General features: G+C 34.5%; 2 protein-coding genes and 1 non-coding gene across 8 annotated transcripts; all 3 read right to left on the bottom strand.

The window, feature by feature from the left end:
- Positions 1 to 747: 747 nt before the first annotated feature.
- Positions 748 to 851, bottom strand: LOC112760206 (small nucleolar RNA R71). Its single transcript, XR_003180658.1, has one exon. It is a non-coding gene; the product is annotated as a small nucleolar RNA R71 (small nucleolar RNA).
- Positions 852 to 13,885: 13,034 nt separating this feature from the next.
- On the bottom strand, positions 13,886 to 18,756 carry LOC112754731 (myosin-16-like). 6 transcript variants are annotated; one of them, XM_072220986.1, is made up of 12 exons: positions 18,546 to 18,705; positions 18,153 to 18,375; positions 16,943 to 17,002; positions 16,469 to 16,641; positions 16,265 to 16,339; positions 15,734 to 15,796; positions 15,528 to 15,587; positions 15,033 to 15,179; positions 14,858 to 14,959; positions 14,590 to 14,698; positions 14,332 to 14,411; positions 13,886 to 14,218 (listed from the first exon to the last, which is right to left on the bottom strand). In XM_072220986.1, exons 7-9 carry the CDS (start codon positions 15,572 to 15,574, stop codon positions 14,926 to 14,928), a joined length of 228 nt encoding a protein of 75 aa, XP_072077087.1. In that variant the 5' UTR covers positions 15,575 to 15,587; positions 15,734 to 15,796; positions 16,265 to 16,339; positions 16,469 to 16,641; positions 16,943 to 17,002; positions 18,153 to 18,375; positions 18,546 to 18,705; the 3' UTR covers positions 13,886 to 14,218; positions 14,332 to 14,411; positions 14,590 to 14,698; positions 14,858 to 14,925. The 6 variants fall into 6 exon arrangements, with proteins under 6 accessions (XP_072077087.1, XP_072077084.1, XP_072077085.1 ...); XM_072220983.1 differs by adding an exon at positions 16,792 to 16,862 and having other exon boundaries at positions 18,153 to 18,673; XM_072220984.1 differs by having other exon boundaries at positions 13,886 to 14,246; positions 18,153 to 18,755.
- A 1,137-nt stretch (positions 18,757 to 19,893) lies between these two features.
- Positions 19,894 to 24,501, bottom strand: LOC140180363 (aldose reductase-like). The gene is made up of 15 exons (XM_072220987.1): positions 24,234 to 24,501; positions 24,072 to 24,151; positions 23,819 to 23,923; positions 23,138 to 23,188; positions 22,984 to 23,057; positions 22,666 to 22,753; positions 22,352 to 22,386; positions 22,123 to 22,187; positions 21,741 to 21,949; positions 21,600 to 21,653; positions 21,242 to 21,369; positions 21,057 to 21,154; positions 20,828 to 20,916; positions 20,408 to 20,494; positions 19,894 to 20,298 (listed from the first exon to the last, which is right to left on the bottom strand). Exons 3-9 carry the CDS (start codon positions 23,903 to 23,905, stop codon positions 21,945 to 21,947), a joined length of 405 nt encoding a protein of 134 aa, XP_072077088.1. The 5' UTR covers positions 23,906 to 23,923; positions 24,072 to 24,151; positions 24,234 to 24,501; the 3' UTR covers positions 19,894 to 20,298; positions 20,408 to 20,494; positions 20,828 to 20,916; positions 21,057 to 21,154; positions 21,242 to 21,369; positions 21,600 to 21,653; positions 21,741 to 21,944.
- Between the last annotated feature and the right edge of the window lie 1,479 nt (positions 24,502 to 25,980).

Here is a 25,980-nt window from a genome sequence, read left to right on the forward strand (position 1 = left end):
CCCTCTACCCGTTTGTTTTTCTTTGTTATTTTCAATTCTTTTTGCTAACCCACTAACTGTTTGATATATTGCATCACCCACAACTAACAATAACTCTGACACAAATACTGTCTGCACCTATTTTCTTTGTTTGTACTTGTTGGTTGTATGACAGGGAGAAGAAGCGGGGCTTCAACTTCCTTTGATTCTGAATCAGAGAGAACCTTCCTTAGACTAAGGAGGGAGGCAAAAGGAAAATGAGTAGTTAGTGCTGAAGAAGAAGAGGAATACTTTGAGGAATACTTTGAACCAAACATGGAAGAAAACATGGAAAATCATCATGAAGAAGAGACTCACAACCATGGCAGAGGAGGTGGAGCAAATCATGCTGGGGAGGATAGAAGAGTTTTGGGCTCTTACATTAATCCAAACCCAGGCAATTGTGGAAGTAGCATCCAAAAGCCAACAATCCATGCCAACAACTTTGAACTTAAACCACAGCTCATCACCCTTGTTCAGAACAACTGTTCGTTTGGAGGAGGTGTTCAAGAAGATCCCAACCAATATTTGACCACCTTCCTGAGAATATGTGACACAGTGAAATCTAATGGTGTTCATCCTGACGCCTATAGATTGCTCTTATTTCCCTTCTCACTCAGAGACAAGGCAGCCAAGTGGCTGGAATCCTTCCCCAGGGAGAGCTTGACGACTTGGGAGGATGTGGTGAATAAATTCTTAGCAAGATTCTACCCTCCTCAACGAATCAATAGGCTGAGAGCTGAGGTTCAAACCTTCAGGCAACAGGATGGTGAGACTCTGTATGAAGCATGGGAGAGGTTCAAAGACTTAACAAGGAGGTGTCCACCTGACATGTTAAACGAATGGGTCCAGCTGCACATTTTCTATGAAGGGCTCTCTTATGAGTCAAAGAAGGCAGTAGACCATTCATCTGGAGGGTCCTTGAACAAGAAGAATACCATTGAGGAAGCCATAGATGTTATTGAAACAGTAGCAGAAAACGACTACTTCTATGCTTCCGAAAGAGGGAACACAAGAGGAGTGATGGAGCTAAACAATGTAGACGCTCTGTTGGCCCAAAACAAGCTCATTACCCAGCAGCTGGCTGACCTCACCAAGAAGATAGAGATGAACCAAGTAGCAGCAATCTCCACTTCATCAACAACACAAGAAGGAGTAAACCAAGAAGCAGAAGGGAGTCAGGAGCAAGCCAACTACATTGGGAATTCACCAAGGAAAAACTATTATCCATACTCCAAGACTTACAACCCTGGATGGAGAAATCACCCGAACTTTGGGTGTGGAAGTGAGCAAGATCAAAACCAAGACCAGAGACATTACAACTCCAACAACAATGCAGCTCACCAACAATTCACCCAGAGGACATCTCAACACCCCCACAACAACACTTCTCCACATACTTATCAAAACCAAAACAGCACATCTACTCTGAACCACTCATCAATTGATGACAGGCTCTCTAAGATTGAAGCCTTACTTGAAGGAATATTCCAAGAGATTCAAGAAAATAAGGTGTTCAAAGAGGAGGTGCGAGCCAATATTAAGAGCCAGGGAGAAACCATTAGGAAGATGAATTCCAGGTGGGATATTTAGCTGAGAAGATTCCCAAACCTACTGATAGCTTCCCAAGTGACACTGAGAAAAACCCCAAGGGAGAAGCAAAGAAAGTAAGATGGGAAGATTGCAAAATGGTCACTACAAGTGATCAAGAGATTGAAGACAAGCAAGGCAAAATGTGCAAACAACCTGAAGACAACTCAACAAAGGAGGAGGATAGAGATCACAAAGAACCAGAAATCTCACAACAAGAGCTGCTGAAGCTCTATGCACCATTCCCTCAACTGCTCAATGGTGCTGTGGGAAAAAGAATATACTCAAGGTTCCTAGACTTGTTTGCATCTCTGCATGTGAACATACCATTCATCAAGGAAATTCAACAAATGCCTGCATTCATCAAGTATATGAAGGAACTTCTTCCCAGGAAAAGCTCACTCAAGGGAGGGCAGACTATAGTGATGAACAAGGAATGTAGTGCCCTTATTCAACCTGAGTTTCCTACAAAAATAAGAGACCCGGGAAGTTTTCATATCCCTTGTGCCATAGGTGAAAATATGTTCGACAGAGCACTATGCGATTTAGGGGCCAGCATCAACTTACTGCCCTTATCCCTGGTGAAGAGGCTGCAGATCAATGAGATAATGCCTACAGATGTCATTATCAGACTGGCTGACAAAACTCAAAAGCAAGCAATAGGAGTGGTGGAAAATGTGTTGCTAAAGGTTGGGAAGTACTTTCTCCCAACAGACTTTGTCATTCTGGACATGGAAGAAAGTCACACTCACCCAATCATATTGGGAAGACCATTTCTAGCTACGGCCAGAGCACTTATCGATGTAGAGAAAGGGGAGCTAATATTGAGAATCCATGATGAACGACTCAGCTTCAATGTTTTTAAACTCTCACAAGAAACAGATCAAGAGGACAAGGAACTAAGCACAAATGATAATGAGACACTAAAGGAGGAAACAAGCACTGAAGCACAGCCAGTTCGTTCTGAGACCCCCTTAACTAACAAACAAGGAAAACAGCAATTGCCACAGCTCAAGGAAAAGTTGGAGGAACCCAAACCTCTAGAGGCAGGTGAAGACAGCATCACAACTCCTTGGAGAAAAGAGGTCACCAAGGGGAAGGCAACCTCAAAAGAAATAAAGAAGAAGGTACCAAGGAGATGGAGGAACAAGAAGATCCCTACGGAAGACTTCTCTCCAGGGGATAGAGTTGTCTCGGCTTACTTCCCAGATATTCCCCCTAATCTCCCTACTGTGCCATCTCAATTACCTAAGGTCTTCACTATCAACAGAGTTCTTTCCCTGGAACATGTGGAGATCATTGATCCAACCAATGGATACAAGTCCACAGCAAGAGGGGAGGACTTTAAGCACTACCAACCACCGTGATGAAAGAAAAACGTCAAGCTAGTGACGCTAAAGAAGCGCTTCATGGGAGGCAACCCATGTTTTATATGCTTTCAGATGATAATGAATAAGTCAATCTTTATGATTTCAACCCAAACTTGACAAACACTTGGTGAAGTCTTTATCATGCAGTATATAGTGAAGAACAAGTTTGGTGTTCAAAGCAAACCAAGATGCATGCTAGTCTTGGAAGCTTTGAACAAAATTTTTCATCACATTGCTTCAAACTAAGTTTGGTGTCACCCCATGGTGCCACCAAAATGCATATAAGGACCCACCAATAGTTAGTTAGTTAGTTGGAATTCATAAACTAACAATCAAATTCTTTCTTTCATTTTATTCTAGCCGTAGAGTCTTGATTTTTTTATTAATTTCCTTATTTCAAATCTTTATAGGAAAGGAAAAGAAGCATAAAAAGGGATTGATTGGACAATTAGAGGGGGGAGATTTCGCCACTTAAAGAAGAGGGGTTACACACTTGTTCTAAAGAGGGAATACGTTGGAAAATGTTGCCATGCAACATTAAAAAAAGGGACCCTTAGAAGACCGAGCAATCCCCATCATAAAGTGATGATCCTTGTCTTCTAGCCATGCATAACCCCAACCGTCCATCAAGTGACCACTTCATCAATCTACACCCTCCATTCTCTCACAACTTCTCTATATAAACAACCCTTGTCCATACCACCCTTCATTGTCATCACACACCTTCACCACTCTTCATTTCGGTACAATACACCCCCTATCCAATTATAAACATTCCTCCCCTCACTCTCCTCATTGCCATAAAACCCTAAACAACCAAAAGTCTCCACAACCTTACCACCTTCACATATTAAATCATCATTCATGGCATCTTCAAGTTCTAAGAGAAGGGAGGGGAAGGAACCCATGGAAGAACACCCATATGATGAGAAGAGATTTAGAAGCTTGCATCATGCATTGCAATACGGGTGGATGGTTGATAAGGAAATCATTTATGAGCTGGAATTTCAAGTTAAGAAGACTGAATGCCCCGAAATCACAGAGAAGGTAGAAAGGAGAAGATGGGAGCTCCTCACTGACCCGGTCACTAAGGTGAATGCAAATCTCGTAAGAGAATTTTATGCAAATGCAGTCAGGTATGATAAGAAAGATGAGTCATATACAAGCTTTGTGAGAGGAACAATGGTGGATTTTGGTCCCATGAGTGTAATGAGGGCATTGAAGCTACGGTCTATACCATTTGAAGAAGAAAGTTACCACTCAAGATTGGACAACAACCCCAACTATGACCAGCTTTTACTAGACCTTTGTGTACCAGGAGCTGACTGGGAAAGGGGTGCAGGAAATAAACCAAAGTTCATTAAGAGAACAGATCTCACTCCTGAAGCTAAGGGGTGGTTCGAGCTAGTAAGGAGGTCTATTCTCCCAGCTGCAAACAACTCGGAGGTGAATCTCGAGAGAGCAACAATGTTGCATTGTATACTCAAGGGAGGAGAAATCAAAGTTCATGAGATCATAGCTCAAGGAATTAGAAAGATGGCAGAGAAAAGCGACTCAAGAGGAACATTAGGTTACCCTAGCACCATTTACCGAATATGCAAGAAAGCTAGAGTGGTTTTTGAAGATGAGGACCCCGTTTGGATAAAGGAAGGCATTTCAATAACGGTCCGAAGGATGAATGCTGCAGCACTCCCCCTGCCTCAACGAAAGCAAAGAAAGAGGACAGCTCCTCAAGTAGTTGAAGGACAAGTCTTAGAGGGACAAGCACCACAGACCTTGGACATGCACCAATTACAGGAAGCCATTGATGGCTTATCTAGACAATATTTGGAAAGCCAAGGAGCACAGAAAGAGCTTCAATTACAGATGATGGGGCAGCAAGATGAGTGGCAAAGGCAAATGATGGAACAGCAACTAAGCCAAGGACAACAATGGGGAGAAGCATTCAACAGGATGGAACAAAGGCAAAACGAGCGACAAGAATCCACTCAGAGGCTAATCAACATCCAAGCACATCAAGGGGCACACATACATGAGATGCATCGAAGACAAATAGAACAGGCAGAACTATTGGACGAGCAAAGGGCATTCGCAGAAGGAGTTTACATGAGTCAAACAGGACATCAGATAAATACTCAAGCCAGGCTCAGTTACTTAGTGGGACAGCTGCCAATATTGCATCTAGGAATAGCCAAGTATGATGAAATGAAGGATGAATTAGCACGAAAGGAAAGACAAAGGGTGGAAGAGAGTCATGGGTCAGTGAGGAAGGCACTTAAGGATTGGAAGCAAGCAAGATTGGCACGGATGCAAGGAAATGCAAGAGGAAACAAGGAGGACAAGCAAGGAAAAGAGCGTGGACACCCACAACAGTAAAAGGTGGTGGAGTTCCTTCTTTGTTCCATCTTTCTCTGTGTTTTAAATAAGGAAGATCTTGTATGAAATAGAACTTGCTTCCATGTTATGTTTAAACCTTTTTCAAATCATGTTATTTTTAGTTTTTGGTATTGAAGAGAGTCTATGTGCACTGGTCTTTATGTCACTTCATCATTACTTCCCTTTCTTGTAAGCTTGTCCCTTTTTAAATCAAATTGAAGAAGAGAAGGATTATGTTTTTAAAAGACCGGAGTGGAGTTCATATTGTGGAAGTGCATTCATGAATCTTTGGGGTAGTCATAAGTTAGCTAAGTTGGTTCAACCACAAGGTTAGGAGGACAACTATCTATCCTGAATACTTGACTTTGGATATACCCATGAGACTGAGCATATGACAAGATCCTAATAAGAGAAAAGGGAAAGAATAATGGAAGTGAAAAAAACAAAAGAAAAAGAGTAAGCAATAAGGCTAGGCATCAATGGTTTTAATCTTGAGGCAAGTGTCTGTGGTGCTCCTGTGTGAGGGATCTACTTGGATGAATAAGCTCTTAGGGGTGCCTTATCACTTGGTAACTTGGATTAACTAACTCGGGATTATCAGCTGAAAGTCCACTATCAAGAGTACCCTTCACTACAGAACACTTAGTAACCCAAAGAGGTGCTAGACACCAAGGTCTCAAGAAAAGAAAATAAATAAACTAAATGCCTGTAGTGTGTATGTATGGTGGAGAGACTTGAGGGAGTAAGTCCTTAGGGGTGCTTCAACACCTAGCACCTTGAACCAACTGGTTCGGGAGTGTTGGCTGAAAGCTTATTTTAAAGAGTTGCCCCCTTACAGAGCACTTAGCCTAAATAACACAAATAACCCTTGAAATAACAATAAAAGGATCAATGAATAAAAGTCTCATGGGATATGAACAAAGTGGGTGTTTTAGGACAGAATAAAGGTCTGAAAGCCAGTAATAGAATGAACCTAAGTTGCTATGCATGAAACCACCATAAAATCAGTAATATGACTTCCACAAGGATGACTCATTCCTCTGGATATTCCATTCATCATTCTCTTGTTCCAGTACTTGCTTAGGGACAAGCAAGCTTTAAGTTTGGTGTTGTGATGCCAGGGCATCTTGGCCAGTTTCACTGACCTTTTCTTTACTGTTTTTAGGTTAGTTTCATGCATTTCTTTAGGAAATAAGCTAGTTTTGGGTAAATATTCACTTATGCCTTAACTCAAGCATACATTGTGCATTTCACATGATTTCATGAGGATTTTGCATAAGTTTAGTGACAAATATTATGTTGCATTACTCATGACTTAGACTAGAGCTTTGATGCATTTTGTTGCTTGATTTCAGGACCAAAAAGAAGCAAGAAAAGGGGAGGTAACTTGCAAGATTAATGAGAAAAGTGATTGCCAATAACACTCTCAAAAAATCCATCAATGCCCACATTAGAGAGTCACGTTAACCAAGTTAACGTGAACTCTAACGTGGAGAAGAGAAGTTGAGCCAACGTTAGTGACACTCAACATTGTCACTAACGTTGGCAATCACTTATAAGTGGCCACGTTACTAGTTAACGTGGCCTCTAACGTTAAAGGGGGGAAGAGAAGCCAACGTTAGTGACACTCAACATTGTCACTAACGTTGGCCTATGGTGCAAAGTACCACGTTAACTCCCACGTTAACTTGGTTAACGTGGGAACTAACGTGGAGGATGAAGAGTTGTCGACAACGTTAGTGACACTCAACATTGTCACTAACGTTGAAGCAACCACACAACCCCCAAGAGTCACGTTAACTTTCACGTTAACTTGGTTAACGTGGAAGCTAACGATGAGAAATGAAGGATGAGCCAACGTTAGTGACACTCAACATTGTCACTAACGTTGGGATGGCTAAAAGATGGCCACGTTAGAAGCCACGTTAACCTAGTTAACATAGACTCCAACGTGAGACCTAGGGACACATTGGAACGTTAGTGACAATGTTGAATGTCACTAACGTTCTCGAAGGATGGCAAAGGCCACGTTAGAAGCCACGTTAACCTAGTTAACGTGAGCTTTAACGTGAAGCAAGAAGGGGCACACTGGAACGTTAGTGACAATGTTGAGTGTCACTAACGTTCTTGAAGGTTGACAAGGCAACGTTAAAAGCCACGTTAACCTAGTTAACGTGGGTTTTAACGTGAGGCAAAAGGGGTGCATTGGAATGTTAGTGACAATGTTAAGTGTCACTAACGTTCCTGAACTTGGACTTTCACTAAATGATTAACACTCCTTACGCCCTGAGCTTAAGTCTCTGCCCACTCCGCACTTTCTCTCTGCAAGTAAAGCCAAGCCCAAATAAAGAAAGGAACTGCTTCAAACTCAAGATCCAAAGGCCCAAGACTTGAAGAGTGAACTAGAAGCTGAGAAGAGTAGTATATATAGGAGTAGCTTTGAATTGTAAAGGAGTTCTGGAGGCTGAAGAACCACTCTCTGTATTTTACTTTCTTTGCAATTTCTAGTTTTATGATGTATTCTCCATCTTTGTTTTCATTTTCAAGAGCTATGAACAACTAAACCCCTTTCATTGGGTTAGGGAGCTCTGTTGTAATTTGATGGATCAATACTAATTTTCATTGTTCTTCTTCTATCTTTCCTCTTGATTTTACTTGAAAGCTTTCGATCTTCATCCAATTGAGTAGTTATCTTGGAAGAGAAGCTATTCAAACTTGGATCTCTTTTGAACCTTGGAAGAGGAATGAAGAGATCAAGCTAGAAATGCTTTCTCATGCTGGACCAAATTGGGTTTGGATGGGTATGTGACTGTAACCCTCTCAATACTTGGTTTGGGAAATGCATGTGGTATAATCAGTGACCATACTTCATCTCTTCTCATGAGCAATTGACCAAGAAATTGGCTATTGATCAAGATTTGAGAGATTGAATTGCAAGGAATTACAATTCAATCACTTAAGATTGCCAAGGAGATCAATGAGTGCATTGATTGAGGAAGAGATGAAAATGAACTTGATCCGGAGAATTGCAACATCTCCTAAGCCCAATGAACTCCCCATCTCTAATCTTACCCATTCTCTTTAATTTCTGCGATTTACTTTTATGAGCAAATCCCCCATTCCCATTTATAATTCTGCAATTTATTTTCAGTCATTTACTTCCAGTCCTTTAATTCTAGCATTTACTTTTCTGTTATTTACATTCCCGCCATTTTATTTTCTGCAACTCTCAACTCAATTTCTGGATTCGCTCAACTAGAACATTCTTCTAATTAAAGTTGCTTGATCAATCAATCCCTGTGGGATTCGACCTCACTCTATTGTGAGTTTTTACTTGACGACAACTTCGGTACACTTGTCGAAGGAAGATTTGTTGAGAGACAAGTTTTCCCCACATCACTTACCCAAGACATAAAGTGTCTATAGTTTTCTAGTAAATAATACTGATAAGCAAACTAATTTTGGCCATATCAATAGCTAGACAATCATTTTTTGGTGGCTAAAGGAGATCTAAAGATCAATAAACCTATTATTTTGGTTTGATTCGGTAAAAATTTTTAGAGAGGTATTTATATTTTTTATTTAGTAAAAATTTTTTAAAAAATATTTATGTTTTTTATAATTTTTTAATTTTAAAAATTATTTTATTAAATATAATTATTATTACTTATATTTATTAAAATTTATTTTTAATTTAATTTATTAAACATGAATATTATAATTTTAAAAAATTATCTATTAAAAAATAATTTTTATAAATTATGTTTAAAATTAATTTTTATAAACTATTTTTAAAAAATAAAAGGTTTGCCGACTCTAAACTTTGACGCGAGCACTACAAGAAAATTGAACATTTGTAACAAAAACTTTGTAACAAATTTAAAATTGTTACAAAAAATTATTCTTTTGTAACAAAAATTAGTAACTGTTACATAATAATAATGTTTTGTAACAACAATACAATTTGTTACAAAATGTTTTGATATTTTGTAACGACTTGATTTTTTTGTTACAAATTATATTGGCTTTTGTAATGAACCATTGTTTTGTTGCAAAATTTTAAAATATTTTGTAACAAAAGATGAAGTTGTTTCAAAAGTTTAAAATATTTTGTAACAAAATGTCCATTTGTTTTAAAAACTCCAATTATTTTGTAACAAAAAATTAATTTGTCACAAAATTCAATATTGTTTGTAACAAGTTATTTGTTTGTCACAAAATACAAAAATTTTTGTAAGTAAAAAAATTATTTTAAAATGTTAAAATCTCTAAGATAATTAAAAGAATTAAATGATTAAATGATTAAAATCTCTAAGATAATTAAAAGAATTATTTTTTATAAAAGAATTAAAGATTAAATGATTTATTTTTAAAAATGGTATATATTATTTTATATTTTTTATAAAATTAATATATGATTTTACTAATAATTAAATCTTAAATGTTGATTAAAAATTAAATTTTTAAATTAAAAAAATTAATTATTAAACATAAATAAAAATAGTTAAAATTTAAAAATAAAAACAAATATAAAAAAATAAAAATTCTAATTCCAACCCACACCTTTATTTTTTATTTTGTTGTTTGCCATCCTCGTCCATTTAAATAAAATTTTGAAAAACTCCCTTAAGTATAAAATATAGAGCTCTGTTTTTTTTCTCTCTCTACTAGTCCTAAACCCACCTTAATCTAACACTCATCATTAAGCCGATAAAATCTACGATTGTTAGAAAATAAATAATAAATTATTTGTATTGTGATTTATTATAGTTATTCATGGTTTTATTTTCAAAAAATTATTTATGTAAGATACAGAACTTTTGAAAAATCCTATTTTGAGTTGATTCCAAATTTATTTATTTATTAGCGATTTTATTTTCAAAAATTATTTCATTGAGAATAATTAAATCAAGTTTTGGTAATTAAAATAAAAATTTTACTAAATTTTATAATTATTGAATAATTTTCTATATTTAAATTATAAGACTTAGTAGTTGTAAAAAAAATTATACTATTTAATTTAAATAATTGAGATTTTAGAATTTAATACTTTAATTTTTATAATTAATTATATCATCTTATATTTTAAATTAGAATATTTATTAAGAATTAATTAACAAATTAAAAATTTAATTAATGTTTTAAAGTAATTTAAAGAGATTAAATTATATTTTTAATGAATAATGTATTCCCTAATTTAATTAAAATTACAAACCCTTAGGAAAACCTAACCCTAGAACCCCCACCCCTCTTCAGCGTGCACATACACCCAGCCACACAGGGGGTCACCTGTTCCACACACCCACACACAGAAATATGAAAGAAAGAAAGAAACGGAAGAGGGAAGAGGGAAGAGAGAGTCGCGCCAGGAGAAGAGAAGGGAGGAAGGAGGGCTGTCCGCAGCGCCACTGCGCCGTCGCCACCTTGGAGTCTACCATTCGTCGCTGCCCAGTCGTCGTTCTGCCTTCTATCAAGCCGGTTCTGTAGCCTGAGAAGAATCATGAAGAGGAGAGAGAGCGTGTGTGAAGGGCAACTCCACCACGAAGCCGTCGCCACTGTCATCATGCTTTGCCACTGTCGCATCTCACCAAGCCGTCATCATCGTGCATCCTGGTGCCGTTGGTGGAGCTGTGTCTTGCCGGATCTGCTGCTGGAATTCTGGAGGAGAAGCGTTCTTTCAGATGGCAAATAACTGCAAACAGCGACGGAGCTTCTCTGACCCTCAAGGCCTGAAGGACGACGGCGACAACGACTGCTTCTTCCGCTGATCTTCTTCTCTTCTCTAGCCCCTGCTCAAGTTTAGTTCAGGTAAATTATATGTTTTGAATTTCTAATTAGGGATTTGGTTATTAAAATTTCTGATTAGGGATTTGATTATTGGAATTTATGATTAGGGATTTAGGGTTCTGATTATTGGAAATTTGAAATTTCTGATTAAGATTACTTATCTTCTGAAATTTGGGATTTGGTTATTAGAAGTTCTGATTAGGTAAATTTGAAATTTTCTTCTCTTCTCTTCTTGTTAGTGAATTGTTCTGATTTTGTTCTTCTTGAGTTCCTGTTAGTGTTTTTGATTAAGGCTTTATAATATTGATTGATTTTGTTCTTCCTGAGTTCCTGTTAGTGTCAATCATCCAAACACCCTTTCATGTATATAAAAAAATGTTAAGTCATGTCTTATTCCAGACTTAGATGATGGTTAATCTGATGGATGGAATGATATATTGATTTATTATATATATGAAATTAAAATTGATGAGATGCTGTGTAAATACTAATATTTAAAGCCATCTGCATCCAAGTTATGTAGCTGAATTGATAGCAAAAAGAAGATACATGTAAAACAAAATGTGATTATTCCTGTAAAGAGATTTTCAAAGAAAAAAATACTATGAATTGTTAAATTGTACTGATTATAAATTTTGATTATTGAAATTTATGAATTTTGATTAGAATTTCTTATTAAGGATGCGTGTATAGTTTCTGTGATTAGGATGCGTGTATAGAATTTTGATTATTGCAACTTTAGAAAACTTTTTTGGTTTAAACTAATTGAATGATGATTTGTTTGATTTATTAAATGATGATGATGCTGAAAATTCTGTTTGTTAGAGTGCAGAATTTGTTGAAAGGCTAAAAGCCAAGTTTCATGATTGAATTAATTGATGATACATGCTAATGATTACTTGAGATGATATTGGACTATTTGTTATATATGATGCAGTAAATTGATGATAATATATGTGAATTGTTTGAGTGATTTGTGGCTGGATTGTGTTGAGTAATGCAGAACTTGTTGATTTCATATGAGTATGCTTAAATGTGAAAACTGACCAAAAATGGTGATTTATTAATCCTGAGCACTTGAGACTAATTTAATTTTTTTAACAAGTCACGATAGATAAAAAAAAAGTTAGAATGCAAGGTTAGAGTTAATGAAAAGCTAGGAATCAATTTTTGACCTCTCAAAACCCAAGGTTACATGTTGCAGAATTATGCAGTTTCGGACAGCACTTTGTGAACAAAACTGGGAGCAATCTAGCCACTCAAAATGGGTGAAATTATTTTTCCATAAAAATTTGATATGTCTAGATTGTTCCTCTAAAATTTCAGAATTTGTCGATGTGTAGTTTGGGAGATATGATTTTTAGAAAATGGTCATTTTCTGCAGAAATATTGCTATCCGAATTCTGGAACAGCAACTTCAAAACCACATATCTCAATACTCTGAAACTCTTTGGAGGTGAAACCAAAAAGGGGTAAAATATTAGGATGTCTAGTATTTTATGTCCAAATTTTAGGACAATTCAAGTTTTGTAGAGAAAGCAAAGTTGTGCTTTCTGGAAGCAGGGCTGTTCACTGCTGTGACAACATCCTTTCCTTAAAACAAAATCATATTTCAAGAGGCATAACTTTTTCTAGAGAAGTGAAAATTCTCTGGGACTTAAACTGGGTGAAAGATGAGTAATTCTAGTTCAACCACACCAAAATTTAGGAGAATCCAACAAAAGATGGATTTTATATGATTTTTTTAAATTGGTTACTGCTTGCTGTTTTTCTGAAGTGTACTAAATCAGTAGCCAATTTTTAAAAAAATCATATAAAAGTAAATTAGGTGGCAAAAGAGATCTCTGGATTAGTGTGGCTTAGCTGTCAAGAAAGTTCAAGATAGTGTGGCTTAGCTGTCAAGTTGTTATTCGGTTTTATTTTTCCATTCTTGCTATACTTTTCTATTTCCAAACTATTTCCAAAAGTCAAGTATATTTGTTATGAGGACTTTGGTGGAAATTGTCACTACAAAAAAAAGGTTAAAATGGCGGTTTTTTTTTTTGGAAATTACGGCGGTTCTAACCGCCATTATTACCAAAAATGGCGCCTCCAAGAAACGCCGGAATTTTGGGCGCCATTCTGGTTATTACGGCGGTTTTCTGAAAACTGCCGTAATAACCAGTGGATAATACGGCGGTTTTCTGACGGTTAAAATGGTGGTTTTTAACCGCCATTATTTTCACATAAAACGGCGGTTTTTATATTGTTTAAAATGGCAGTTATAACCGCCGTTTTTACCAGGATATAGTGGCATCTTTTGTTTAAAATGGCGGTTTCTAACCGCCGTTTTTACCGGATATAATGGCATCATTTTCCTTTAAAATGGGGGTTTCTAACTGCCATTTTTACCAGGGTATAATGGCATCGTTTTCGTTTAAAATGGAGGTTTCTAACCGCCATTTTTACCAAAGTATAATGACATCATTTTCGTTTAAAATGGAAGTTTCTAACCGCCGTTTATACCTAATTATAATGATAATTTTATGTTTTTTAAAATAAAAATGAAACCACCTATTTAAAGTGATATTTTCAAGTTGTTTATTCATTCTTATTTTAAATAGGAACACCAAGCTTGCAAGTTTCTTATGACCTCCTTATACCTGTTTTCTTTTACTCCTGCAGCTTAATTTTGAGCAAGCAACAAATTTGTGAAATAGATTTCTTAAAAGTAACGGAAAGATTCAAAGAAAGGGTAAAGTCGGTTGGAAGACAATCAAAGGAAACTTGATTGGATAAAAAAGAGGAGCACCTAATGCCAACATTATTCTTTAAATTAAACAATAGAATAATGCGGTCATGGAATCCATCATAATTCAAGAGCTTTAAATTAAACAAAGGTAAATATTGTCAAAATTCATGAGCAAATCCTTTATTTCTTGTTATGCTTCCACTTCCTTGCAATTACGTCATAAGTAAACTCAATGGCTCCTTAACCTTAAGCATCCTTTGCTTCACTGGGTCATCCAATGGTGCCTCCCAAGAGATATTGTAACTGTTGCCTGATGAGGAGCATGAAACAACGCATCCTGTTCTTTCTGCAGAAGCAAAACCCAGACACCTTACCTACCAACACAAATCTGGAAAATCTCAAGGGAACCACCCATCTAGAAAGAATCATTCAGCAACCTACAATATTATTATACATTACCTATCCAACCCAACCCTTGGAATTTTATCTGTTCCCCTTCTTCATCCTCTTCTTGATCCTCTCAACCTTTTCCCACTTGCCTACATCAAAAATAGAATCTTTTGGTGATGGATAAACCACGTATTTAAAATAAGAATGAACAAACATGAAGTTATTTCCCTTTTTGTTGGTTATTCCTCCAAGTGAGACTAGTTTCACTGAAACTACAAAATTCACAACTAATTATTCTTAATACATAATCATAGCTAGAAAATTTACCATTTTCAGTTTCCTGAGTTCTCTCCTGGCCATCTTCCCCTTTCATCTGCATTTGTAATATTTAAAAGCTCTGTGGCACCTATAACGAGCCTGCCATATTTGGACATACCTGAATAATGATTGAGACTTTAGTCTGTTTTCTAAACTTGAACTCTTTAAGGGATGCCACTGCCCTTAAAGCTGTTTGTAAGGTAAGACCTGATGCGTGGAGTTTCCTATATGATTTCCTAGCTGTTTGTAAGGTAATAATATGTTTCCTACATATTACCTGTTGGTTTTAAAGCTTCCAAAGCCATAGATATCAAGGACTCCAATAAAAAATTTAGAAGTCGCGTCTCATCCGATCAAATTGTTAATCTTGTCCACCAACCTATTAACAAATTAAACACATTAGTGGAGCAGGTTTTGAATAGCTAGAATTTGATTTTATTTTTTTTAATTACCAGTCAAAGAGTCTAGAATATATTGTTTTGGCCAAGCCATCTCTGCTTATTGCTGCGCTTTGCGGATTGAGACTCCGTTTAATAACTTCCTCTGGGGTGATCATCACACGCTTCACTAATGCATCTTCCAAACCAGCAAGATCACACCTGATCAGGTGAATAATACAGTATAACTAAAATCATCTTAAAAGTAATTGAGAATCAGGTTAACATAGGAGTAATAACTCAATCTTACATGAGAAGCTCAGCAATGGTTTTCAGGTGAAATTTGGCTTTATCATCTTTTGAAACAGATGAATCAGCCAGTTCAAAACAACAGCAACAGGAATACACTGAGGTTTATAAAGGTAATTTATAGTCCTTATTAATATCATCATGGTTTATAAAGGTTTGAGATTTCAACATTTAAAGAAGATTAAGCCCCTTAAAAAGAGATATAGATAGCGTAGCATTCTATAGGGTCAGTGATGAACAAAGATTTTAGATGTGGCTTACCAAGAAGAGAAGATCAGATTCAATAATTCTTCCAGTTCCAAACTCATATCACACCAGTCACTAAATTTTTAGACAACATATATAATAGATAAGAAAATAATGCTCTTCAAACATATATAAGATAAAGAAAACCAGGTAAAAGTGAAAATGATGAACAATACTAGAATTAGATAACTAATTAAGTGTTAATCATATTATATTCTCACCTGATTAAAGTGAAAATAATTTGTTCAGCTTGGTGCTACCACAAAATTCATGATCTCTTTACACTGAAAAGTAGCAAAATGTATAGATCAAGATATAGATACATATAAATATAAAAGTAGCCTGTGATTTAAGATACTAGTTAAAAAAAATAAAAATTGCTTTGAAAAATTGAGTCAGGAAATCTGTGTACAAGAAAAAGAATAGGAGCCAAAACTTTTTCATCACTGAACACTGAACAGCATAATTGAAACTGAATATGTATATAGGATTATATATACAAACAGCACAGCTTTGACTTGGTGTCACAATATATGAAATCATCTTTTTGGATTTTTGACAGTGCAGAAAGTAATAGTAGTAGAACTGAGCCGCAAGGTACTAAAGTCCACCATGAATGAGTGATGAATCCAATTCCATGATCTTACCACATAAAAGTACAAGTGCAGAAAAGGAAAATTTTATAATCTGACCACATAAAAGTATAAGTGCAGAAAAGGAAAATCAAAAGGAAGAAGAGATGTTAAGCTAACATGTGCTGCGAAGAGGATGCTTTAGTCTTCAAGGAATCTTGCGGAAGCCAAGGAGAAGAAAAAAATCATGTTTTACTGTAATTGGAATAAATAAACAGAACAAGTCAATATATAGATAAATTACAAAAGAACAAGCAACTTATTCCTTTAAAATCAGAGTCCCAAAGATCATGCAGATATCGATTAACAATCACAGAGTCCCACCTTCGCTGATTCGCTGCATCAATCTCCTGCGGCAACCTCTTTGCCACATTGTTGATTAAATTATAAGAAAAAAAGAATTGGCAAAAATTGATGTAGACCAGTAAACTTCTTTCTTGAAACTGTAGTAGCCTCTCGATGGATGGGTGAATGTAGCTAGAGCTGGCTTCCACTTTCTGCATTGAAACCATGAAGCATCACTTTTTAAACGAGAAACCCAACTTACTGGAATCAAATAGAAGACAAAAGATTACCTACTAACACACAATTAGACAGAAAAAAGAACATGCAAAAAATAACAAAAATAGCCACTTCAAAAAGCTCACATGGAACCACAATCAAGAAGTTTCACAGTAGAATAGAGAGGACAGTAACGATCAGAAAACATAGAAGCATTCTGCGAATAGATTCAGCTATTGAACGCCTTTGAGACTCTGATGCAGTAATGGCTTCTTCAAATTTAAGTTTCATAACTACCTTTTCACATTCCTTCAATTTCTTTGTTGCATCGGGATCATTTGGACACATTTTCTTTACCTATTGAATATAAGCATATTACATCAAACACATTTAGATATTGACACAAAGTACATGCTAAAGACAAATAGAAAGAAGATAATAAGATACTAAAAGACACCCTTAGATAGCTGCAACACAAACAAAGCCAACACCTTTTTTTTTTGTTTCCTTTTGTTCATTATCAATGACATTATCTTATCTATCACATGTAAACTAAGATTCTCCACACATAAAAATATATACAAATCAGTTAATCACTTCAAACAAAATAGTTGAAGCATACTTTAGATTTAGCACTTACCTAGTTAACAACATATCAAATCAAATAATAAGAAAGGAAAATTATTATTAATTTTCAATCACAAGACATCCCTTTCACTCCCCAACATCAGTCCATATAAACGTGAATTAATTTTCAATCACAAGACATCCTTAAAGTAAATTACAAAATGGAAGTAGCAGGGAGGAAAGACATTACTAGTAGTAGAACTTGCCATAAAATTAAAAAAGAACTTATAATTAAATCTGAAGACTCATGCCTATAAAGAAGAAACTTATCAAAACAATATAAACGTGAACTAAAAAATACAGAAAAATCAAGAGCATCGTCATTATAAATATTAGGAAGCAGGTTGAGCATAGTAACAACTATATTTGTGATGAAATTGTTAACATAACAAGTTCAATGCATGTACGAGTCTGCCAGCAGAGTTTACATGAGCTTGCAAACGAGTAAAATCTAGGTCCTGCCTCAGTATAATAACAACCATAGTAATAGCTATAATTGAACCCTGTCATTTTATCAAACACAACATAAGCATCCATTCACACAGCAACGAGAATACATTTATTTTTTTAAATAAAGAAAATCTAAATAATTACAGTTAGACAATTATTTGACTTAGCATTATATATGTCAATCTTCGTATTCAAACCCGTTCACAAAAAGGCAAGAAAGGGGAAAAAAGAAAAAGAATAAAAAAGGCCTAAACTGCCATTCTCATAAGCAACGAATCAACAATGCAGTCATTGTGAAAGAGAAACAAACGTATAGAGCAGTCAACATTAAAGACAAAGCGAGCAAAAAATGAAAAGATCGACGGAGAAGTCACAAAAAAGAAAAGATCTATCTAATATAAGAGCTTATTAGAGCGAGGATCGTGAGTACCTGGTACTGGAGAAATCATAGAGTTAGTGCTGGAAAAGATTATAACTCCAACCTCAGCATCGCACAAAATTGCAAGCTCCTTCGCCTTCTTCAACAAACCGTTCCTTCGCTTCGAGAACGTCACTTTCCTGCTCGTGGAATTATCGATCCTCCTTCTCACGATCTTCCCTCTCCCCATCGCTCTCAATCAAAACCCTAACTCCTCGATCCAGAATCACCGTTTCTGTTCATCATAGATCAACAACCAAAACTTCAATTTCACCAAGAGTGAAGAAAAAGAAAAGTCAAAAACAGAAAAAAAATGAACTAAAAAGACAGCTCAAGGAACAGCCAGAAGAGAGTGAAAACTAAAAGCATCGATTCGTCGGAGAATGCCACTGAAAAGATCGTCACCGGAGCAGCACTGGAGAAGATCATCACGCAGATCGTCGTTTTCGGTTTCAGTCGCTGGAGAGCGCTGCTGAGAAGATCATTGGAGCAGCTTCACTTTTGTAGGGTTTCACTTTCACCAGTTCTAGAACAGCATTTGAGTTTTTCTTGGGTTTGGGCCTTTTTTTTTAATAATGACTTCGATAATGGCGGTTGAAAACTGCCTAAATCACCAAAAATGCAATTTTTGAAAACTTAATTATAGCAACAACATAACATGCCATAATACCTGAATATTATGGCGGTTCTTTAAAACCGTTGTAATATAAATGCCATTTTAAACTCTTTTTTTGTAGTGTGTACTTTGTAGTGATTTTTAGACAATTGATACTTATGTAAATTTAATGAATTGAATTATGATTAATTAGGCCGAGTTTATATATTGAATTGTCAATTTTTGATAATTCTCATTTTTGATTGACTAGTTTTAAACTTTGAGAATAGATTCTTAAAGAATTAGTTAATTTTAACTTGTAAGTTCTAATTTTATTTTTACTCTGATGAAGATAGTGTTATATGTGGTTTTTTAATTTTGGTTTTTATTGCTCATATTTGCAGGGGTACAAAATTGATGACAACATGCTAGACTTTATATTGACTGAAATATGCTAGAAGAATCAAGAATTATGAATCCGATATGATACAATTTTATGTTAGGAAAAAGTTGTGTTTAGTTGAATTTGTAGAACTTATTTTATTGTAAAAAAATATTAATGACATGTAAAATATTCTAATTATCTATATGATTATATATTATATAAATGTTAAGTCACAACTAGAAAATGGATTAATACAGATAGATTTACAGACAAATTTGGTCTTTATTACAGACAGATTTTTGGTTACCGACGAAATTACCGACGGATTTTGTCTCTCTGTAAAAGCCCCGTCGGAAATTATTTACCAACGAATTTTTTTCCGTCGAAAAATTACAGACGGATTTTTACCACTTACCGACGGATTTTCCCTCTGTAAATTTTCTATCCATTTCCCAAAGGCGACGAACTTTCCGACGGATTTTCCGTCTGTAATTACAGACGAATTTTCAGACGGATTTTCCGTCTGTAATTACAGACGGATTTTCCGACGAATTTTCTGTCTGTAATTTGAACTTTGGAAAATCATCCCACGTTCTGATTACAGACAGAAAATCTGTCTGTAAATCCGTCAGTGAGGTAAAATATAATTTTTTTTATTTTTCTAATTACAAAATAAACTTGTTTTCATACAAAATAAATATAAAAAAAAACTCAACTCAACTCATATAAATTATATATTATTTTTTTCTTCTTTGAGATATATAAAAAATAGATTATCTATATAATATTTCTTTGCATATAACTCTACTTATTCAATAATATACAGTTATACATCCAAATGGACTAAAAATTACATCCATATCTCACAAACATTAGTAGAGTAGTATCCTTAGAATTTTCTAAAATTTCTTGAACAATGCAAGCTAAGCTAGAGACCACTCATATGGTAAGTGTAGAACTTTATGGAAGCTATGTACACTTTCTTATGGCTGCTATGTACACTCTATTGATTCTACAATTTACACTCTATTAAAGCTGCAATGGCCGCAACGGCAGCAGCTATGCCTGCCACGAATACTGCAGCATGCAACTGAGCATTATGAGTCCTAATTTCCTGCTTTTTTCTCTCCTTTTGATCCTTCAGCCATCTTCCCATTGTCCTTCCTCTCAGCAAACTCCTGTAAAGCTAGTATGCAAAAGTTTACAAAAAGAATAACAAAGAAAAAGAGTAATGAATGATTGAGCTTTTATTTTTACTATATAATGATGAGGTTGAGTGTAATGTACCCCATTTCTAAACAAAATTTTGACTGGAAAGGAATTCTGATTGATTGCTTGATGGGGGTAAAAATAAGTCCTGCACATAGTGATTGACTGTTCCAAATGACATGTGAAGTCAAAAGAATCAATTATCGTATATCTTGATCTTTTGTCAAGAATATATTTGAGCACTGCAACATATGTGGAAAAAAAGATCAACACAGTTTCTCAATGATTTATATGATTTATATGATTTGTATGACATCACGGTGCAGATTTAAAATTAGCTACCTATATGCACTGATCAGAACTCAACAATTTCTGTGTCCCCGTGAGAGCAATATATATGAAAAGTTGAATCCTATTGTAGCAACATGAGAGGAAATTGAAATAAATACTATGTTGCTTGAAATGGAGACAAATTCAGATATAGAACTTGTCATTCACCTGGATTCTTGGAGAAATTCAGTTCAATAGTTTCACAAGATAAGATGCGAGTAGAAACCAGCTAAATTTTTTGCTGGGACTGTAGGAACCTGAGGTAGCGATCGATCAAAAATAAGTAAAAGCTTGTAAGAAACACACAGAAAGAAGAAAATCCTACATATAGTACATAAAAGACTACAAAAACTATGTATAGTTGATGAGTGTAGAAAAAAGTTCATAAAGTTTTTGCCTTATCAAAGGTAAGTTAGTGGCCCACATGGCTAATCCTGCTAGCAAAGCTACTTCTCCAGCCACATTTGAGACGCCAACTTTATTCCACATGAGCATCTACAATGAAAGCTCTTACAATGTTAGCCTATATAGTTTATGATTGAAAAAGGACTTTGCATTGAACAAGTTGCTTATTGAATTTACCTCTTAGATTTGATTAGTGTTGTCCCAAAAGATAATGTAGCAAAGTCCATGGGCTGTGAAGAGTACTATTGCAGTGGTCCTAGCTAGATGTGGTACTTGATACTTCCCTCTAAAGTTAGGCCAATGAACTGCAAAAGCAAAGACACTCTTAATACTAGAAAGAACAGAAACATCATGCAAATATTTCCAACAAGGCCTAAGGCCATTGCTAAATCTTCCAGCTTGACCTCCCACCTATGCAATTAAATAAGTGACGCAAATGTGACAACTAAGTACCTAACACTGTGGTCATTCACATATCTGTGGAGTCATAAGAAAATTATTATGATTAAATAAGTGAAAAGGGGATAATACCAACCAATGATCAGCAATACTAGGAAAGGCAGAAGCAAGATAGATAAGAATTGCGTGACTGCCAAGAAGAAAATAACACGTATAATTGAAGTTCAAATTCATGGAAATGATTGATAAAAATGAAATTGAAATAAGAAGGAAGTACCTCTCGAAACCAGCTAAACGGGACACACCTCATCAGGGGTAGAAAGAGTTATCCTTGTGGTCCTCTATGATCTCAAAAATACCTATGATCTCAGAAAATATCATAGCTTACAGCAGGTGAAGATGGAACTCCTTGTCCGTGTAGATGTGGCCCCTATGGTGGCATCTGGGATTAATTTCTCTTGTGTTATGGGGAGAGCACTCATTATGCTACAAATTAAATTAATGGAAGATCAGATCAGATATTGAAGCTTCTATAGGAGAAGTAAGGGGTGTTATGCCTCAGGATCCACCAGCCTTACCCCTTTATATACAACAAGGAAAGGGCCATAATGGAACATTAGTAGTATTATTCTTTTTATTAAAGCCTTCAAAGTCTTTACCTGAATCAGTAGAAAGTATTTTTTTTTTTTTTTGCCTTTGAAAATAAGATATGAAAATCATGTACCTGCAGTCACCACAAAATCATGGAGACCAGTCACCACAACAAGATTTGATTATATCTTTGCCTGGTTATTAATAATTACAACAACAATAAAAACTTTTTCTAACTATTTTATTTAAAACCAAGGAAAGAGAAAGTAATGTGATTGACGACAAAATTTAAAATACCTCAAAAGATATTTAGCACAGCTTATTCCAGTATCCTTTGAAATTAAATAATCAAGAAGCACTTAGTGATCATAATATATCTGTAGATCAACAAGTTAAATACAACATAATATATCTCTGAGCAAACACACAAATTAGTCTTCTAATAATCAACTACTGTGCAATGAGAGAGAGAGAGAGAGAAAGAGAGTGTGTTAGAGTATTATTTTTATAAAATCAACACACAAATTTATTGTTAATATTATATACTTATACTCTTCTTCATCCCTTAAATTTGATCAAATCACTTGCAACAATAGAAGCTTAATTATTACCAAGTAAAGATCAAGGTAGTCAAGTTGGAGTTCTTGAAGGGTGTTGTTAAGGGCAGGTCTAACCCTTTCAGGGGTCAAGTCAGTGCACCTACAAATTTTATAATTTTACACACACAAAGTCCTGAGAACTTGAATAAAAGTGATGTTATTTTCATGTAACATTGTAATTAAAAAAGTTTTGGGATTTGTAAAATTTTTGCAATTACTTCAACCAAAGTTTTCTTAATTTGGTCAACACATTCCTATAAATAACACCTAATGTAATGTAAATAATTTCACTTAATAAAACAAAGTGGTGGCAATTTTATATATATATACCATAATTTGGAGGTGACAAAGAGATCCTTCCTATCCACTCCTGCTATCATAGCAGATTGAAGTCCATGTCCAACCTGTAAATAGATAGATATTGATGACAACCAAGATCCAATATATGAATGAACTGAAAAATTCGTAGTAGTAATTAACATACATCTTCTTGGACTCCATACTGTGCAGCAGTGTCTATGTGTCTATAACCAGCCTACAAACAAAGGTTAGATCATATAAGACTTAGCTTCACATGAATTCGAACTCTAGCTAAGTGTGATTATTTGGTTTTTAGAAAGAATTTCCAAATTGAAGTTTTAGATGTGATTTATTTAGCTTAGAGATTACATGATCTTAATTCAAACCGTGTAACACTGATTTGTTCCATAAACATGTAGTATTGCAATGCAAGATACAAAATTATTTATTGAACCACGATATGTAGCAGAAAATTTTGCACTATTTATTATATGAATAATTCATCTGCATCTTCATCTCACGAAAAGTATAAGGATGTTCTCCACACAAAGAAGCTGAACAAATAAAATAAAATAAAATATATGAATTATTAGCAATAATGTAACTTATATTCACAAGCATTCATAACTTTGGTCAACATTGACTTTTCAATGGCATCATAGTTCTCTTTTGGATATTATCATCAATCACATAATAAAGTAATTGATTGAGTAGTTACATAAAAGGATCTTATTATCTTGTAAATATTAATGTATTAAAAATACAGGGTCAAGTTATCATATAAATTCCATCATGAAATATTTTGGATTTAGCTAGAAAATTAATTTCTCGTATCACTTTATAGTGTAAAGTAGTAATTGCATACCTTAAAGATAAACATATAAAAGGATTGGGAAGCATCTTTGCTCTTTAAATCTACAGAATTAGCAAGGTACCAAAAGATCAAAGCCATGATGCCATGTGCTATGACCTAACAAAATTGAATGATACAATACAATCAGAAAGTCAGAAGAATGAGGCTAACCCCAAAGAGACAATAACAACAACAGAAAGTCAGAAATAGACAAAACAACAAACAGGTAGAATGCATATTCAACAAAGTCCATTCCAAAATATACCCAATCTGATTCAATTCAATGCTCAACAAATTGGAGTTCCTTCACATAAAGCTTGCCATCTCTGTGTCTGTAACAAAACCCTAAATTGTTTTCATAACAGAACAAATAGTCAAATACAATGGCAAGAGAATCAATGTTATCGGAAGGGACGACGGAGCCTACCTAAACTAACCGCGACGAGAAGAAAAGGTAGAAGCGGCGACGACGCTGACGAGCTTCAATGAGCAGCGACAGAAAACGGTGTCGAGAGGGTGGCGAAATTAATCGGCGTCGAAGATGAAAGAGAGAGACTGGTGACCGGGTGTAATGGAGAGATTGGGAAAGGGGTCTGATGGAGCTTCGGGCAACGGCGGTGCAACGGCGAGAGGTGCCGCCGATGAAGGATTTGGAGGGGATGGGTGAGGAGCCCGCGAAGGATGGGGTGTTATGAGAAATGAAGAGAGGAACGAGAATTAAACTCTTATTCTAATATTTCCAACGAAAAATTTTAAATTACAGACGGATTTTTCGTCTGTAATAATTTAATAAAATATAGCATTTTTGTTTCTTTAATTACAGACGAATTTTTCGTCTGTAATCATTTCCCACGAAAAAAAAATAATTTTTCCGACGGAATTATCGACGGATTCTCTTTTCCGTCTGTAATTTATGCTAATTCATTTTTTTTATTTTCCGACAAAAAATCCCTCTGAAATTCCGTCTGTATTTCCGTGGGATAAAATTCGTCGGAAATATTCGTCTGTAATAACTAATTTTCTAGTAGTGAGTTAGCATGTTTAGAAAATTAATTGATATATCAATTATTTAATTAAATATTTTATAATGAATTTTCTATTTTTGTAACTAAGAATAAAAAATGTTACAAAAGTAAGTAGTATTTTGTAACAAAATATTATGACACAAAAGTTTAAATTGTTACGAAAAATATTTTGAAGATCAAAATTTGTTATCACTTTTGTAATGACTTTTAGTTTTTTGTATCAGAAAAATTTGTTACAAAATATTACTTTGAATTGTAACAATTTCATTTTTTGTTACAAAAACTTTTTGTAACGAGACATACTGCAACGGCTCCTTTTTTCGTTACAAAATTCTTTTGTTTCAAAATTTCGATTTTTTGTAACAATTTTTTTTTGTTATAAATATTGCTTTTTCTTGTAGTGGAGACAGCGACATAATGTTAGTTCTAGCCTTTGTTGTGGTTCTACAAAATAAGAAAATCCTAAGCTTCTTTGTGTTATTTTATTATATGATATGATGGTGGTGTTGCTATAGTTTGGTTTAACTACTTAATGATATTTTAGAGGTTAAATACTAATGTAAAGCTATGATGGTTAAGTTTTCTAATAATATTTCCAATGTTTTAGCATAGAACATGATTTTGCTCCTAATTTTGATACCTATAATTATAAATTATAGAAAATGACTCTTTTTTTTTTAGTCTTGCGAGATCTTTAAATAATATTTTTTTTTATTTATAAAATATGCACTCTTTGCTGTAAAATTAAAATAAAAAATACTTAAATTTATTTGACTAAAATATCCATTAATAATAATTATATATATTGATAATTGTTCAGTGTTTTCAAATAATAATAATAATGTAAAATATTTTAACTTGTTATAAAAATATTTAATTTAATGTGTTTTTTATATATTTCATGCTTAATGATAAAAGACTAAGACAAAATAAAATTTATCACATTAATAATCATGAAATATATAAAAATTTTAAAATAAATACTTTTGTAACAAATTAAAATATTTTATATTTTATGATAAAATATTAAAAACAAATAAACTTGTTACAGTTATTATTATTATTATTATTATTATTATTATTATTATTATTATTATTATTATTATTATTATTATTATTATTATTATTATTATCAATCAAATAATTATC

This window comes from Arachis hypogaea, chromosome 16 (assembly GCF_003086295.3).
Source record: "Arachis hypogaea cultivar Tifrunner chromosome 16, arahy.Tifrunner.gnm2.J5K5, whole genome shotgun sequence".
NCBI lineage: Eukaryota > Viridiplantae > Streptophyta > Magnoliopsida > Fabales > Fabaceae > Arachis > Arachis hypogaea.

Coding starts and splice junctions, on each gene's coding strand:
- LOC112754731 (XM_072220981.1), bottom strand. CDS start 15,574: ATGAGTTTGGAACTGGAAGAATTATTGAATCTGATCTTCTCTTCTTG. Junction 15,180..15,527: donor AATCTGATCTTCTCTTCTTG/GTAAGCCACATC, acceptor TCACCTGATCAG/GTGTGATCTTGCTGGTTTGG. Junction 14,960..15,032: donor TATTCTAGACTCTTTGACTG/GTAATTAAAAAA, acceptor ATTTGTTAATAG/GTTGGTGGACAAGATTAACA.
- LOC140180363 (XM_072220987.1), bottom strand. CDS start 23,905: ATGGCTTTGATCTTTTGGTACCTTGCTAATTCTGTAGATTTAAAGAGC. Junction 23,058..23,137: donor AGTATGGAGTCCAAGAAGAT/GTATGTTAATTA, acceptor ATCTATTTACAG/GTTGGACATGGACTTCAATC. Junction 22,188..22,351: donor TGTGCTAAATATCTTTTGAG/GTATTTTAAATT, acceptor TGGTGACTGCAG/GTACATGATTTTCATATCTT.